Here is a 16,831-nt window from a genome sequence, read left to right as displayed (position 1 = left end):
TTCATTTCAATGGGTTTGCCGACGTATTGTGCAGACGACCTGTCATTTACGCGTCGTCGTTTGACAGCTGTCAAACGACGACGCGTAAATTGACTGCCTCGGCAAAGAAGTGCAGGATACTTCTTTGCAACGTAATTTGAGCCGTTCTTTATTGAACTCAATGAAGAGCAGCTCAAGATATACGAGCGTCACAGACGGCTCGCAAAATACGAGGAGCATTTACGGCTGAAACAGTCTGTCATTTCAGCCGTAAATGACAGCTAGCGTGTGAACATACCCTAAGGCTGGGTTGACACGACCATGTTACGTCCGTAATGTACGAAACTTATTTCGGCCGGAAGACCCGGACCGAACACAGTGCAGGGAGCCGGGCTCCTAGCATCATAGTGATGTACGATGCTAGGAGTCCCTGCCTCGCTGCAGGACAACTGTCCCGTACTGTAATCATGTTTTCAGTACAGGACAGTAGTTCCCCGGAGAGGCAGGGACTCCTAGCATCGTACATCACTATGATGCTAGGAGCCCGGCCCCCTGCAGTGTGTTCGGTCCGGGTCTTCCGGCCGAAATACGTTCCGTACATTACGGACGTAACATGGTCGTGTGAACCCAGCCTGAGTTCACACGACCTATTTTCAGACGTAAACGAGGCGTATTATGCCTCGTTTTACGTCTGAAAATAGGGCTACAATACGTCGGCAAACATCTGCCCATTCATTTGAATGGGTTTGCCGACGTACTGTGCCGACGACCTGTAAATTACACGTCGTCGTTTGACAGCTGTCAAACGACGACGCGTAAAAATACAGCCTCGTCAAAAGAAGTGCAGGACACTTCTTTGGACGTTTTTGGAGCCGTTTTCTCATAGACCCCAATGAAAACAGCTCCAAAAACGGACGTAAAAAACGCGAGTTGCTCAAAAAACGTCTGAAAATCAGGGGCTGTTTTCCCTTGAAAACAGCTCTGTATTTTCAGACGTTTTTGGTCACTACGTGTGCACATACCCTCACTCACGTAGAGCTGGTAAATGCTCTGGGGGTGATGGACCATTTAAGTTTCCTATGGGGTGGAGAAATTTCTGGTTACGCTCCTTACTACAGGGACCGGCAGCCCTACTCCCAGCACTGACCACCACAGATCAGACGTTTTTGACCGATTTAGCCTATGAGTGTGATGTCGCCTCTAACATCACTCTATGTACATGCGATGTGAAGCGTTTCCGGGGGAGATCGTACATCATCTCCCATAATATTCCCTGGCAATACATCGTGCGATCTGCCTTCGAACATACCACAATTGGGTAACAGTGAAAGAGCAATGAAAGGGTTAATAAATGCCGCAGCATCGCCCTGTGTGAACCCAGGCTTCTAAATACCGATATATAATGGCTGTACCGCAGTCTCCCCCTCCACTGATATAATACACCGGCTGCTGCGTGGGAGAGAAGCCCGGGCTCGGCTGACTCTGCTGCTATTGGCTGGGGGCGGCCCGGCACACAGCCTGGAGAGCGGCGGGGATCAGCGCAGCACAGGCCCGGATATCTCAGCGTCGGAGAAAGATGGACGGGGAGCGGCGTGTGGCTGCGGTGCTGCCGGCGGGGGGCTGCGGGGAGCGGCTGGGAGGCTGCACGCCTAAGCAGTACTGCCCGGTGCTGGGGAGACCGCTGATCAGCCGCACCCTGGAGGCCTTGGAGAGGTGAGCGGCGCTGGGGACATGAATACACACAGGCTGCAGGCTGTGCGATCACTGCTAGGCCTCAGCTAGTGGAGGGCGTGTTGCCTATAGCAACCAATCAGATCACTGCTTTTATTTTCTAACCTGAGATAAGAAAATTATACGTGAAGCCTGATTGGTTGGTATAAGCAACGCTGCTACGAAATCTAGGGCATGGATGTTCATAGCAACCAATCACAGCACTGTTTTGATTAGAAAAATGGATGCTGAAATCGGATTGGTTGATATTTGTATAGACAATGTATTTAGATCTTACATATGAAACTCAGAGGTGGGGGCGTTACCTATATCAACCAATCAGCTTATTAGTTACATTTTTCCATAGCTGGTTAGGAAATGAAAGCTGTGATATGATTGGTTAGACAATTTATATTGCTTTTTATGAATTTTTTTACGTTTTTAGTGAGCAGAAAATCACAAATTAAACAATTTTAATGTCTAATGTGACGCCCAGTAAGCACTGCAGGAACCACGCATGTAACTGGATCATCCATAGTCTGGATGAAAGTGTGCATACAAAGAGAGGCAGAGGCCATGGACGATGAAGTCATGTGATTATACCATGTGACCTCTGGATGTGATGTCAGATGAACGATCTTTACCGCATTGTTGCCTTCTACCCCATAGTCACTTTCAAGGAGATTTTAGCCACAGCCTCCCCAGGCCAGCACTGCGGCACCCTCTCCTAGACAGCGCCTGACAGAGAGAGCACCCCCAAAATTGTGCAACCCAAGACAGTGCCTGCGAAACAGCACCCCCATAGACAGCAACTTCTCAGAGCGCCCCCGAAAAGACAGCACCTTCTCAAAACACCTCCAAATAGACCGCACCCTCTGAGAGCGCCCCTGAATAGACAGCACCTTCTCAGAGCGCCCCTGAATAGACAGCACCTTCTCAGAGCGCCCCTGAATAGACAGCACCTTCTCAGAGCGCCCCTGAAAAGACAGCACCTTCTCAGAGCTCCCCTGAACAGACAGCACCTTCTCAGAGCTCCCCTGAACAGACAGCACCTTCTCAGAGCTCCCCTGAACAGACAGCACCTTCTCAGAGCTCCCCTGAATAGACAGCACCTTCACAGAGCTCCCCTGAATAGACAGCACCTTCTCGGAGCGCCCCTGAATAGACAGCACCTTCTCGGAGCGCCCCTGAATAGACAGCACCTTCTCGGAGCGCTGCTGAATAGACAGCACCTTCTCGGAGCGCCCCTGAATAGACAGCACCTTCTCGGAGCGCCCCTGAATAGACAGCACCTTCTCGGAGCGCCCCTGAATAGACAGCACCTTCTCGGAGCGCCCCTGAATAGACAGCACCTTCTCAGAGCTCCCCTGAATAGACAGCACCTTCTCAGAGCTCCCCTGAACAGACAGCACCTTCTCAGAGCTCCCCTGAACAGACAGCACCTTCACAGAGCTCCCCTGAATAGACAGCACCTTCTCGGAGCGCCCCTGAATAGACAGCACCTTCTCGGAGCGCCCCTGAATAGACAGCACCTTCTCAGAGCGCCCCTGAATAGACAGCACCTTCTCAGAGCGCCCCTGAATAGACAGCACCTTCTCAGAGCGCCCCTGAATAGACAGCACCTTCTCAGAGCGCCCCTGAATAGACAGCACCTTCTCAGAGTGCCCCTGAACAGACAGCACCTTCTCAGAGTGCCCCTGAACAGACAGCACCTTCTCAGAGCTCCCCTGAATAGACAGCACCTTCTCAGAGCTCCCCTGAATAGACAGCACCTTCTCAGAGCTCCCCTGAACAGACAGCACCTTCTCAGAGCTCCCCTGAACAGACAGCACCTTCTCAGAGCTCCCCTGAACAGACAGCACCTTCACAGAGCTCCCCTGAATAGACAGCACCCTCTCAGAGCGCCCCTGAATAGACAGCACCTTCTCAGAGCGCCCCTGAATAGACAGCACCTTCTCGGAGCGCCCCTGAATAGACCGCACCTTCTCGGAGCGCCCCTGAATAGACAGCACCTTCTCAGAGCGCCCCTGAATAGACAGCACCTTCTCAGAGCGCCCCTGAATAGACAGCACCTTCTCAGAGCGCCCCTGAATAGACAGCACCTTCTCAGAGCTCCCCTGAATAGACAGCACCTTCACAGAGCTCCCCTGAATAGACAGCACCTTCTCGGAGCGCTGCTGAATAGACAGCACCTTCTCGGAGCGCCCCTGAATAGACAGCACCTTCTCGGAGCGCCCCTGAATAGACAGCACCTTCTCGGAGCGCCCCTGAATAGACAGCACCTTCTCGGAGCGCCCCTAAATAGACAGCACCTTCTCAGAGCTCCCCTGAATAGACAGCACCTTCTCAGAGCTCCCCTGAATAGACAGCACCTTCTCAGAGCTCCCCTGAACAGACAGCACCTTCTCAGAGCTCCCCTGAACAGACAGCACCTTCACAGAGCTCCCCTGAATAGACAGCACCTTCTCGGAGCGCCCCTGAATAGACAGCACCTTCTCGGAGCGCCCCTGAATAGACAGCACCTTCTCAGAGCGCCCCTGAATAGACAGCACCTTCTCAGAGCGCCCCTGAATAGACAGCACCTTCTCAGAGCGCCCCTGAATAGACAGCACCTTCTCAGAGCGCCCCTGAATAGACAGCACCTTCTCAGAGCGCCCCTGAATAGACAGCACCTTCTCAGAGCGCCCCTGAATAGACAGCACCTTCTCAGAGCGCCCCCAAAAAGACAGCACATTCTCAGAGCGCACCCGAATAGACAGCACCTTCTCAGAGCGCACCTGAATAGACAGCACCTTCTCAGAGCACCCCTGAATAGACAGCACCTTCTCAGAGCGCCCCTGAATAGACAGCACCATGTCAGAGCGCCCCTGAACAGACAGCACCTTCTCAGAGCTCCCCTGAACAGACAGCACCTTCTCAGAGCTCCCCTGAACAGACAGCACCTTCTCAGAGCTCCCCTGAACAGACAGCACCTTCTCAGAGCTCCCCTGAACAGACAGCACCTTCACAGAGCTCCCCTGAATAGACAGCACCTTCTCGGAGCGCCCCTGAATAGACAGCACCTTCTCGGAGCGCCCCCTGAATAGACAGCACCTTCTCGGAGCGCCCCCGAATAGACAGCACCTTCTCGGAGCGCCCCTGAATAGACAGCACCTTCTCAGAGCGCCCCTGAATAGACAGCACCTTCTCAGAGCGCCCCTGAATAGACAGCACCTTCTCAGAGCGCCCCTGAATAGACAGCACCTTCTCAGAGCGCCCCCAAAAAGACAGCACATTCTCAGAGCGCACCCGAATAGACAGCACCTTCTCAGAGCGCACCTGAATAGACAGCACCTTCTCAGAGCACCCCTGAATAGACAGCACCTTCTCAGAGCGCCCCTGAATAGACAGCACCATGTCAGAGCGCCCCTGAACAGACAGCACCTTCTCAGAGCTCCCCTGAACAGACAGCACCTTCTCAGAGCTCCCCTGAACAGACAGCACCTTCTCAGAGCTCCCCTGAACAGACAGCACCTTCACAGAGCTCCCCTGAATAGACAGCACCTTCTCGGAGCGCCCCTGAATAGACAGCACCTTCTCGGAGCGCCCCCTGAATAGACAGCACCTTCTCGGAGCGCCCCCTGAATAGACAGCACCTTCTCGGAGCGCCCCTGAATAGACAGCACCTTCTCGGAGCGCCCCTGAATAGACAGCACCTTCTCAGAGCGCCCCCAAAAAGACAGAGAGTAGCCCCTTTATAGGCTGTTCTTGCTAGATACTCGAGCGCTCATCTCCCAGACAGCTCCTGCCAGATAACACTTCCCCCATTAATAGAGCCGACTAGTGAGAGACTCTCCCCGTAACCAGCCCCTGTTAGTGAGCACCTCCTGTAGACTACACCTCACATTCCACCCACCACCCCTACCAGAGTAACCCCCGAAGGCAAAAGTGGCAGCTGGTATCCCCATTATTGGCTCTTTTAATGCTGGATTCACACACAGCGTTTTTGCATTTTTTTGTGCTTTTTCATGGCTTTTTATTGGATTTTTTGCTTTTGTTTTTTAGTGTGGCCAGATCTTACGTTAAAGTCTGTAGTAAAATATGAGATACACTACACGCAACTGCGTTTTGTTTTGTGGCGTTTTTGAGGCAATGTTGTGGTCAGTAGTGTTTTTTTCCAAATGAATCATTACATAGTTACATAGTTAGTACGGCTGAAAAAAGACACATGTCCATCAAGTTCAACCAAGGGAAGGGAAAAGGGAACGGAAAAATTTCTACACATAGGAGCAAATATTTTTTTGTTCTAGGAAATTATCTAACCCTTTTTTAAAGCCATCTACTGTCCCTGCTGTGACCAGCTCCTGCGGTAGGCTATTCCATAAATTCACAGTTCTCACTGTAAAGAAGCCTTGTCGCCTCTGCAGCTTGAACCTTTTTTTCTCCAGACGGAGGGAGTGCCCCCTTGTTTTTTGAGGGGGTTTTACAAGGAACAGGATTTCACCATATTTTTTGTATGTGCCATTAATATATTTATATAAGTTAATCATGTCCCCCCTTAGTCGTCTTTTTTCAAGGCTAAATAGGTTTAATTCTTTCAATCTTTCCTCATAACTTAAATTCTCCATGCCCCTTATTAGCTTCGTTGCTCTTCTTTGTATTTTTTCCAACTCCAGGGCATCCTTTCTATGAACTGGTGCCCAGAACTGAACTGCATATTCTAGATGAGGCCTCACTAATGCTTTGTAAAGTGGCATTATTACATCCCTGTCCCGCGAGTCCATGCCTCTTTTAATACACGACAATATCCTGCTGGCCTTTGAAGCAGCTGATTGACACTGCATGCTGTTATTGAGTTTATGATTTACAAGTACACCCAGATCCTTCTCAACAAGTGAATCCGCCAGTGTAGCGCCCCCTAGGACATATGATGCATGCAGGTTGTTGGTACCAAGATGCATAACTTTACATTTATCTACATTAAACTTCATTTGCCAAGTGGACGCCCAAACACTTAGTTTGTTTAAATCTGCCTGTAATTCATGAACATCTTCCATAGTCTGAACTATATTACATAGCTTGGTGTCATCTGCAAAAATAGAAATAGTGCTATTAATCCCTTCCTCTATATCATTAATAAATAAGTTGAATAATAGTGGTCCCAGCACTGAACCCTGGGGTACACCACTTATAACCGGTGACCATTCAGAGTAGGAATCATTGACCACAACTCTCTGGATACGGTCCTTGAGCCAATTCTCAATCCAATTACAAACTATATTTTCTAAACCTATAGTCCTTAATTTACCCATTAGGCGTCTATGGGGGACAGTGTCAAATGCCTTTGCAAAGTCCAAAAACACTAAATCCACAGCGGCCCCTCTGTCTAGACTTCTGCTCACCTCTTCATAAAAACAGATTAGGTTAGTTTGACAACTTCTGTCCTTAGTAAAACCGTGCTGGCTGTCACTTATAATGCTATTTATTGTCACATAATCCTGTATATAGTCCCTCAATAGCCCCTCAAACATTTTCCCCACGATGGATGTTAAGCTTACTGGTCTATAATTACCCGGGGAAGACCTAGAGCCCTTTTTGAAAATAGGCACCACATTTGCCCTGCGCCAGTCCCTTGGCACTATACCAGTCACTAGAGATTCTCTGAATATTATGAAAAGGGGGACAGAAATAACTGAACTAAGCTCTTTAAGAATTCTAGGGTGTAACCCATCTGGTCCCGGAGCCTTGTGCACATTTATTTTATTTAATTTAGCTTGGACCATCTCTACATTCATCCAATTCAGTATATCAACTGATATATTAACAGAACTGGCACCGGCTACATCAGCTGCTCTTTCTTCTGTTGTATATACAGAGCTAAAGAACCCATTTAGTAACTCTGCCTTCTCTTGATCCCCTGTGATCAACTCCCCATTACCATTATCTAGGGGTCCTACATGTTCAGACCTTGGCTTTTTTGCATTTATATGCTTGAAGAATTTTTTAGGATTTGTTTTACTATCCTTGGCCACCTGCCTTTCATTTTGTATTTTTGCTAATTTTATTACATTTTTACAGATTTTATTAAGCTCTTTATATTTTACAAAGGCTACAGCTGTACCCTCAGATTTGTATTTTTTAAATGCCCTTTTTTTGTCATGTATTGCCCCTTTCACAGAAGGTGTAAGCCATGTGGGGTTTAATTTGAGTCGTTTATACTTATTACCTGTAGGAATAAATTTTGCACTATAATAACTCAAAGTAGATTTGAAAATCTCCCATTTATCATTTGTTCCATTATTTGACATTAGTTCTTCCCAGTCTATATCCTGAATTGCCGCCCTCATCCTGGGGAAATTGACTTTCTTAAAATTAAATGTTTTTGCCCTCCCAGCCTGCGTTTGTTTTTTACAGTATAGGTAAAATGTAACTATATTATGATCACTGTTACCGAGGTTTTCACGAACATTGACATTCCCAACAAGATCTGCATTATTAGAAATGACCAGATCCAACAGAGCTTCACCTCTAGTCGGGTCTTCCACAAACTGGCCCATAAAATTTTCCTGCAATAGGTTGAGGAAATGTCTCCCCTTTGCAGTTGAAGCCGAACCATGACACCAATTAATATCCCGGAAATTAAAATCTCCCATTATCACTACAGTACCCGCCTGTGCAGCCCGCTCCATCTGTTTATATATCTGACCTTCCATCTCCTCAGTTATATTGGGGGGTCTATAGATTACACCAAAAGTAATTTTTTCAGTGTTTACCTCCCTTTCTAGTTCCACCCACAAGGTTTCAACCTCCTCACAGTCTTGACCCACTATTGTCTCTTTCACACTCGCCTTCATATCACTTCTCACATACAGACATACACCACCACCTTTCCTATTTGTCCTGTCTTTACGAAAAAGTGTAAAACCCTGTAGATTTACAGCCCAGTCATGTGAAGAGTCCAGCCATGTTTCAGCAACACCAACTATATCTATATTTTCTTCCAGTATCAAGGCCTCCAGCTCCCCCATTTTGCTTGCTAGACTTCTGGCATTTGTGAACATACACTTTAACTTGCCTGTCAGTTTTTCACTTTTATTATCAGAAATGTGATTTGACATTAATCGGTCCTTTTTATTTACACTGATGTTTTGTAACGAAAGGATCTCCTTATCTTGTTGTCTAGTCCTCTCCCCACATTCTGTTTCTCCCCCCACCAATATAGTCTGACCCCTCTCTAACCTGGCTACCCCTTTTTTTTCTACATTGACCTCCCTCCTCAGCCCTAGTTTAATTGGGTAAGGTTTTTTTTTAAGCATTTTTCCAATAGGCTACTCTATAGGACTTCAAAAACACCAGAAAAAAAGCATGTACAAAACGACACCAAATAAAAAACCGCCACTAAAAACGCAAGAAAAACACTTGTTACATTTTAAGAATGCTACCGTTGTCAGAAGCGGTTTTTTATGCAGTTTATATTGCCAGAAACATTCTGTGTGTGAATCCAGCCTACAGCCTTATTCACACGTTTTGGGCATGCAAAAAATGATGCGTTTTTTGCGCGTTGCAGTTCCGTGTGTCAGAAGTGTTTGCTGCGTGGCTGCGTAATTTTCACGCATATGCCTTCCTTGTGTCACGCGGTTTTGATGTTTAGAAAATGAAATGAAAGAAGTGGTTTTATTTTTCCCTTCATTTCTTAATCTACTGTTGCGCGAATCACGCGCGTCCCACGGAAGTGCTTCCGTGTGCTGTGCGTGATTTTCAAGCACCCTTTGACTTCAATGGGTGCGTGATGCGCGAAAAACGCCCAAGTATAGGACATGTCGTGAGTTTTACGCAGCGGACACACGCTATGTGAAAATCATGGCATGTCTGAACGGCCCCATTGACTAACACAGGTATCACGGACGTTAAACACGTTCGTGTGAATAAGGCCTAACTGTATATTTAGGCTATGTTCACACGGGGTCTTTTGCCGAGTTTATTGACGCGGAAACCGCGTCGCAAAACTCGGCAGAAACGGCCCGAGAACGCCTCCCATTGATTTCAATGGGAGGCGTCGGCGTCTTTTTCCCGCGAGCAGTAAAACTGCCTCGCGGGAAAAAGAAGCGACATGCCCTATCTTCGGGCGCTTCCGCCTCCGACCTCCCATTGACTTCAATGGGAGGCAGGAGAAAGCGTGTTTTCTGCCCGCGGCGCTCAATGGCCGCGGGCGAAAAACGGCGCGATCATTGCTATTCACACGGAGTATTTTGGGGGAGGAATATCTGCCTCAAAATTCCGTTTGGAGCTTTGAGGCAGATATTCCTCCCCCAAAATACTCCGTGTGAACATAGCCTTACACGTAGGAAATTTTGTGGCAGATTCTGCCGCAAAATTCTGCCTCCCATTCATTTCAATGGGAGTCGGACGCTTCTTTTTCCCGCTAGCCGAAATAATCGGCTAGCGGGAAAAAGCAGCTTCCTGCTCTTTGTCAATGGGAGAGAGGAATAGATCCGCGACGGATTTTGCAGCGGGACCCGCCTCGCAAAATCCGCCGATTGAACTAGCCTAAGGGCCACTATTAATAGACATTGGACATTGTGTATCGCGTTACCTTCTATGGGGGAGAAAAGAAGATTTTTGTCTCAAATAACCTCAAAGTTGCATTTTGTGAGTTCAGTTCTTGTAACTTTCGCTGCATATCCATGTCTCATATCCCCCTCTATAAACCCTATATCTGCCAGGCTGCCCGAGCCCCTGTAATAGCCGCTATCATATAACGGTGCAGTACGTGCGCTTTCATAGGCGACACGCCAAATTGTAACCGCTGATCTGCTGTCACCGCACCTGTCCTATCAAGTGGAGGAATTAAGGATTCACCCCGGGCACTGAACCAGCTGCCTCCCTCTTCCAGTATAGCTGCTGCCTGTTGTCTATAAGGCCTTCTACATATATCTATGTCTGTAAGGACCTCTTCATCAGAGTTCTGCACCCTTTAATTATTGACACTATTATTAGCATCTCCTGAGACACATATTCTTTCATGCTGGGAGTTGTAGTTTCTCAACATCTAGAGACCCACGGGTTGCAGAGACCTGTTCTTGAAGCTTATATACTAAATCATGTTTCCTCCAGAGTTTGCACAGCGCTGGATTAGCAGCATACGTCTTATTTTGCAGGGTCGGGTGGATATCGGACGTTGTGGTGGTGGTGGCCGCCGAGAGCGTTGACTTGATGAAGAATATCGTTCATCGCTATGGACATAAACGTGTGACCCTTGTGGAAGGTGGAGTGACGAGACATCGATCCATCTTCAATGGACTGAGAGCGTTTACAGAAGGTCACTCTCTCGGGCCTGCACTTCAGAAACCGGAGGTGGTGATTATTCACGATGCTGTGAGACCATTTGTGGATGAAGAGACTCTGCTTCAAGTTACAAGCGCCGCCAGACAATATGGTGTAAGTCGGGGGGGACGGGGGTCATGCCATGAAAGAACAAATACCTAATTGCATTCGGCCAGTATTTATATGGGCCTTCATTGGGACCTCTGCCAGAACATGATTATTATTGTTGTTGTTACCTTGAATAATAAGTGCTATTGATTTGGATTTTTCAATGGTCAAAACACTTTTAAGGACAAATTCAGATGTGGTTGTGTTGCTCCAGAGCATAAACTTGCTGCAAAACTAGTAAAAAATAAATTCCAGCAGTTTAAAAAAAACAAAACCGTATAAGCTACATATCGCTATCAATAACTAATAGTCGGGTACGCAAATCCCCATGTTCCCCGCCACTCCGATATTTGTTTTACTAGGCCAAAAAAATTACGTACTGTAATGAAAATTTAAACACAGCAGCCAATCACTGTGGCCACATTTAGAATGCCCCTGAAAATTCAGGCAAGAACTGCTATAATACTTTTCCCTATGTACAAGAATATATCTACTATAATACTGCTCCTATATACATGAATATAACTACTATAATACTGCCTCTATATACAAGAATATAACTACTATAATACTGCCTCCTATATACAAGAATATAACTACTATAATACTGCTCCTATATACAAGAATATAACTACTATAATACTGCCCCCTATATACCAGAATATAACTACTATAATACTGCTCCTATATACAAGAATCTAACTACTATAATACTGCCTCTATATACAAGAATATAACTACTATAATACTGCCCCTATATACAAGAATATAACTACTATAATACTGCCCCCTATATACAAGAATATAACTACTATAATACTGCTCCTATGTACAAGAATATAACTACTATAATACTGCCTCTATATACAAGAATATAACTACTATAATACTGCCCCCTATATACAAGAATATAACTACTATAATACTGCTCCTATATACAAGAATATAACTACTATAATACTGCCCCCTATATACAAGAATATAACTACTATAATACTGCCCCCTATATACAAGAATATAACTACTATAATACCGCCTCCTATATACAAGAATATAACTACTATAATACTGCCCCTATATACAAGAATATAACTACTATAATACTGCTCCTATATACAAGAATATAACTACTATAATACTGCCCCCTATATACAATAATATAACTACTATAATACTGCCCCTATATACAAGAATATAACTACTATAATACTGCCCCCCATATACAAGAATATAACTACTATAATACGCCTCCTAGATACAAGAATATAACTACTATAATACTGCCCCCCATATACAAGAATATAACTACTATAATACTGCCCCCTATATACAAGAATATAACTACTATAATACTGCTCCTATATACAAGAATATAACTACTATAATACTGCCCCTATGTACAAGAATATAACTACTATAATACTGCCCCCTATATACAAGAATATAACTACTATAATACTGCTCCAATATACAAGACTATAACTACTATAATACTGCTCCTATATACAAGAATATAACTACTATAATACTTCCCCTATATACAAGAAGATAACTACTATAATACTGCCCCCTATGTACAAGAATATAACTACTATAATACTGCCCCCTATGTACAAGAATATAACTACTATAATACTGCCCCTATGTACAAGAATATAACTACTATAATACTGCCCCTATATACAAGAATATAACTACTATAATACTGCCCCTATGTACAAGAATATAACTACTATAATACTGCCCCTATATACAAGAATATAACTACTATAATACTGCCCCTATGTACAAGAATATAACTACTATAATACTGCTCCTATGTACAAGAATATAACTACTATAATACTGCCCCTATATACAAGAATATAACTACTATAATACTGCCCCTATATACAAGAATATATCTACTATAATACTGCCCCCTATATACAAGAATATAACTACTATAATACTGCCCCTATATACAAGAATATAACTACTATAATACTGCCTCCTATATACAAGAATATAACTACTATAATACTGCCCCCTATATACAAGAATATAACTACTATAATACTGCCCCTATATACAAGAATATAACTACTATAATACTGCCTCCTATATACAAGAATATAACTACTATAATACTGCCCCCTATATACAAGAATATAACTACTATAATACTGCCCCTATATACAAGAATATAACTACTATAATACTGCCTCCTATATACAAGAATATAACTACTATAATACTGCCCCTATATACAAGAATATAACTACTATAATACTGCCTCCTATATACAAGAATATAACTACTATAATACTGCCCCTATATACAAGAATATATCTACTATAACACTGCCCCCTATATACAAGAATATAACTACTATAATACTGCCCCCTATATACAAGAATATAACTACTATAATACTGCCCCTATATACAAGAATATAACTACTATAATACTGCCCCCCATATACAAGAATATAACTACTATAATACTGCTCCTATATAGAAGAATATAACTACTATAATACTGCCCCCTATATACAAGAATATAACTACTATAATACTGCTCCTATATACAAGAATATAACTACTATAATACTGCCCCTATGTACAAGAATATAACTACTATAATACTGCCCCCTATATACAAGAATATAACTACTATAATACTGCTCCAATATACAAGACTATAACTACTATAATACTGCTCCTATATACAAGAATATAACTACTATAATACTGCCCCCTATATACAAGAATATAACTACTATAATACTGCCCCTATATACAAGAATATAACTACTATAATACTGCCTCCTATATACAAGAATATAACTACTATAATACTTCCCCTATATACAAGAAGATAACTACTATAATACTGCCCCCTATGTACAAGAATATAACTACTATAATACTGCCCCCTATATACAAGAATATAACTACTATAATACTGCTCCTATGTACAAGAATATAACTACTATAATACTGCCCCCTATGTACAAGAATATAACTACTATAATACTGCCCCCTATATACAAGAATATAACTACTATAATACTGCCCCCTATATACAAGAATATAACTACTATAATACTGCCTCCTATATACAAGAATATAACTACTATAATACTGCCCCTATGTACAAGAATATAACTACTATAATACTGCCCCCTATATACAAGAATATAACTACTATAATACTGCCCCCTATATACAAGAATATAACTACTATAATACAGCTCCTATATACAAGAATATAACTACTATAATACTGCCCCCTATATACAAGAATATAACTACTATAATACTGCCGCTATATAGAAGAATATAACTACTATAATACTGCTCCTATATACAAGAATATAACTACTATAATACTGCCCCCTATGTACAAGATTATAACTACTATAATACTGTCCCCTATATACAAGAATATAACTACTATAATACTGTCCCCTATATACAAGAATATAACTACTATAATACTGCCCCCTATGTACAAGAATATAACTACTATAATACTGCCCCCTATATACAAGAATATAACTACTATAATACTGCCGCTATATAGAAGAATATAACTACTATAATACAGCTCCTATATACAAGAATATAACTACTATAATACTGCCCCCTATATACAAGAATATAACTACTATAATACTGCCGCTATATAGAAGAATATAACTACTATAATACTGCTCCTATATACAAGAATATAACTACTATAATACTGCTCCCTATATACAAGAATATAACTACTATAATACTGCCCCTATATACACAAGAATATAACTACTATAATACTGCTCCTATATACAAGAATATAACTACTATAATACTGCCCCCTATATACAAGAATATAACTACTATAATACTGCCCCCTATATACAAGAATATAACTAATATAATACAGCTCCTATATACAAGAATATAACTACTATAATACTGCCCCCTATATACAAGAATATAACTACTATAATACTGCCCCCTATATACAAGAATATAACTACTATAATACTGCCCCTATATACAAGAATATAACTACTATAATACTGCCCCCTATATACAAGAATATAACTACTATAATACTGCTCCTATGTACAAGAATATAACTACTATAATACTGCCTCTATATACAAGAATATAACTACTATAATACTGCCCCCTATATACAAGAATATAACTACTATAATACTGCCCCCTATATACAATAATATAACTACTATAATACTGCCCCTATATACAAGAATATAACTACTATAATACTGCCCCCCATATACAAGAATATAACTACTATAATACGCCTCCTAGATACAAGAATATAACTACTATAATACTGCCCCCCATATACAAGAATATAACTACTATAATACTGCTCCTATATAGAAGAATATAACTACTATAATACTGCCCCCTATATACAAGAATATAACTACTATAATACTGCCCCCTATATACAAGAATATAACTACTATAATACTGCTCCAATATACAAGACTATAACTACTATAATACTGCTCCTATATACAAGAATATAACTACTATAATACTGCCCCTATATACAAGAATATAACTACTATAATACTGCCTCCTATATACAAGAATATAACTACTATAATACTTCCCCTATATACAAGAAGATAACTACTATAATACTGCCCCCTATGTACAAGAATATAACTACTATAATACTGCCCCCTATATACAAGAATATAACTACTATAATACTGCTCCTATGTACAAGAATATAACTACTATAATACTGCTCCTATGTACAAGAATATAACTACTATAATACTGCCCCCTATATACAAGAATATAACTATAATAATACTGCCCCTATGTACAAGAATATAACTACTATAATACTGCCCCTATATACAAGAATATAACTACTATAATACTGCCCCTATGTACAAGAATATAACTACTATAATACTGCCCCTATATACAAGAATATAACTACTATAATACTGCCCCTATGTACAAGAATATAACTACTATAATACTGCTCCTATGTACAAGAATATAACTACTATAATACTGCCCCTATATACAAGAATATAACTACTATAATACTGCCCCTATATACAAGAATATATCTACTATAATACTGCCCCCTATATACAAGAATATAACTACTATAATACTGCCCCTATATACAAGAATATAACTACTATAATACTGCCTCCTATATACAAGAATATAACTACTATAATACTGCCCCCTATATACAAGAATATAACTACTATAATACTGCCCCTATATACAAGAATATAACTACTATAATACTGCCTCCTATATACAAGAATATAACTACTATAATACTGCCCCCTATATACAAGAATATAACTACTATAATACTGCCCCTATATACAAGAATATAACTACTATAATACTGCCTCCTATATACAAGAATATAACTACTATAATACTGCCCCTATATACAAGAATATAACTACTATAATACTGCCTCCTATATACAAGAATATAACTACTATAATACTGCCCCTATATACAAGAATATATCTACTATAACACTGCCCCCTATATACAAGAATATAACTACTATAATACTGCCCCCTATATACAAGAATATAACTACTATAATACTGCCCCTATATACAAGAATATAACTACTATAATACTGCCCCCCATATACAAGAATATAACTACTATAATACTGCTCCTATATACAAGAATATAACTACTATAATACTGCCCCCTATATA

At 41.9% G+C, this 16,831-nt stretch overlaps 1 protein-coding gene across 2 annotated transcripts in view; it reads left to right on the top strand.

Moving 5' to 3' along the window:
• The first annotated feature begins 1,212 nt into the window (after positions 1-1,212).
• CRPPA (CDP-L-ribitol pyrophosphorylase A) overlaps positions 1,213-16,831 on the top strand; it is a 197,327-nt gene continuing 181,708 nt past the window's right edge. Inside the window, exons 1-2 of one of the 2 annotated variants that reach the window (XM_075828778.1) lie at positions 1,213-1,692; positions 10,827-11,106. In XM_075828778.1, coding sequence (XP_075684893.1) covers positions 1,556-1,692; positions 10,827-11,106 — 417 coding nt within the window. In that variant the 5' untranslated portion in view covers positions 1,213-1,555. The remainder of the gene's footprint in view (positions 1,693-10,826; positions 11,107-16,831) is intronic. The other variant, XM_075828777.1, reaches the window with a different exon arrangement.

Source organism: Rhinoderma darwinii, chromosome 5, assembly GCF_050947455.1.
Source record: "Rhinoderma darwinii isolate aRhiDar2 chromosome 5, aRhiDar2.hap1, whole genome shotgun sequence".
Classification (NCBI taxonomy): domain Eukaryota; kingdom Metazoa; phylum Chordata; class Amphibia; order Anura; family Rhinodermatidae; genus Rhinoderma; species Rhinoderma darwinii.
Note: the sequence above shows the minus strand (reverse complement) of the source record. Positions and strands in the feature narration are given on the sequence as shown.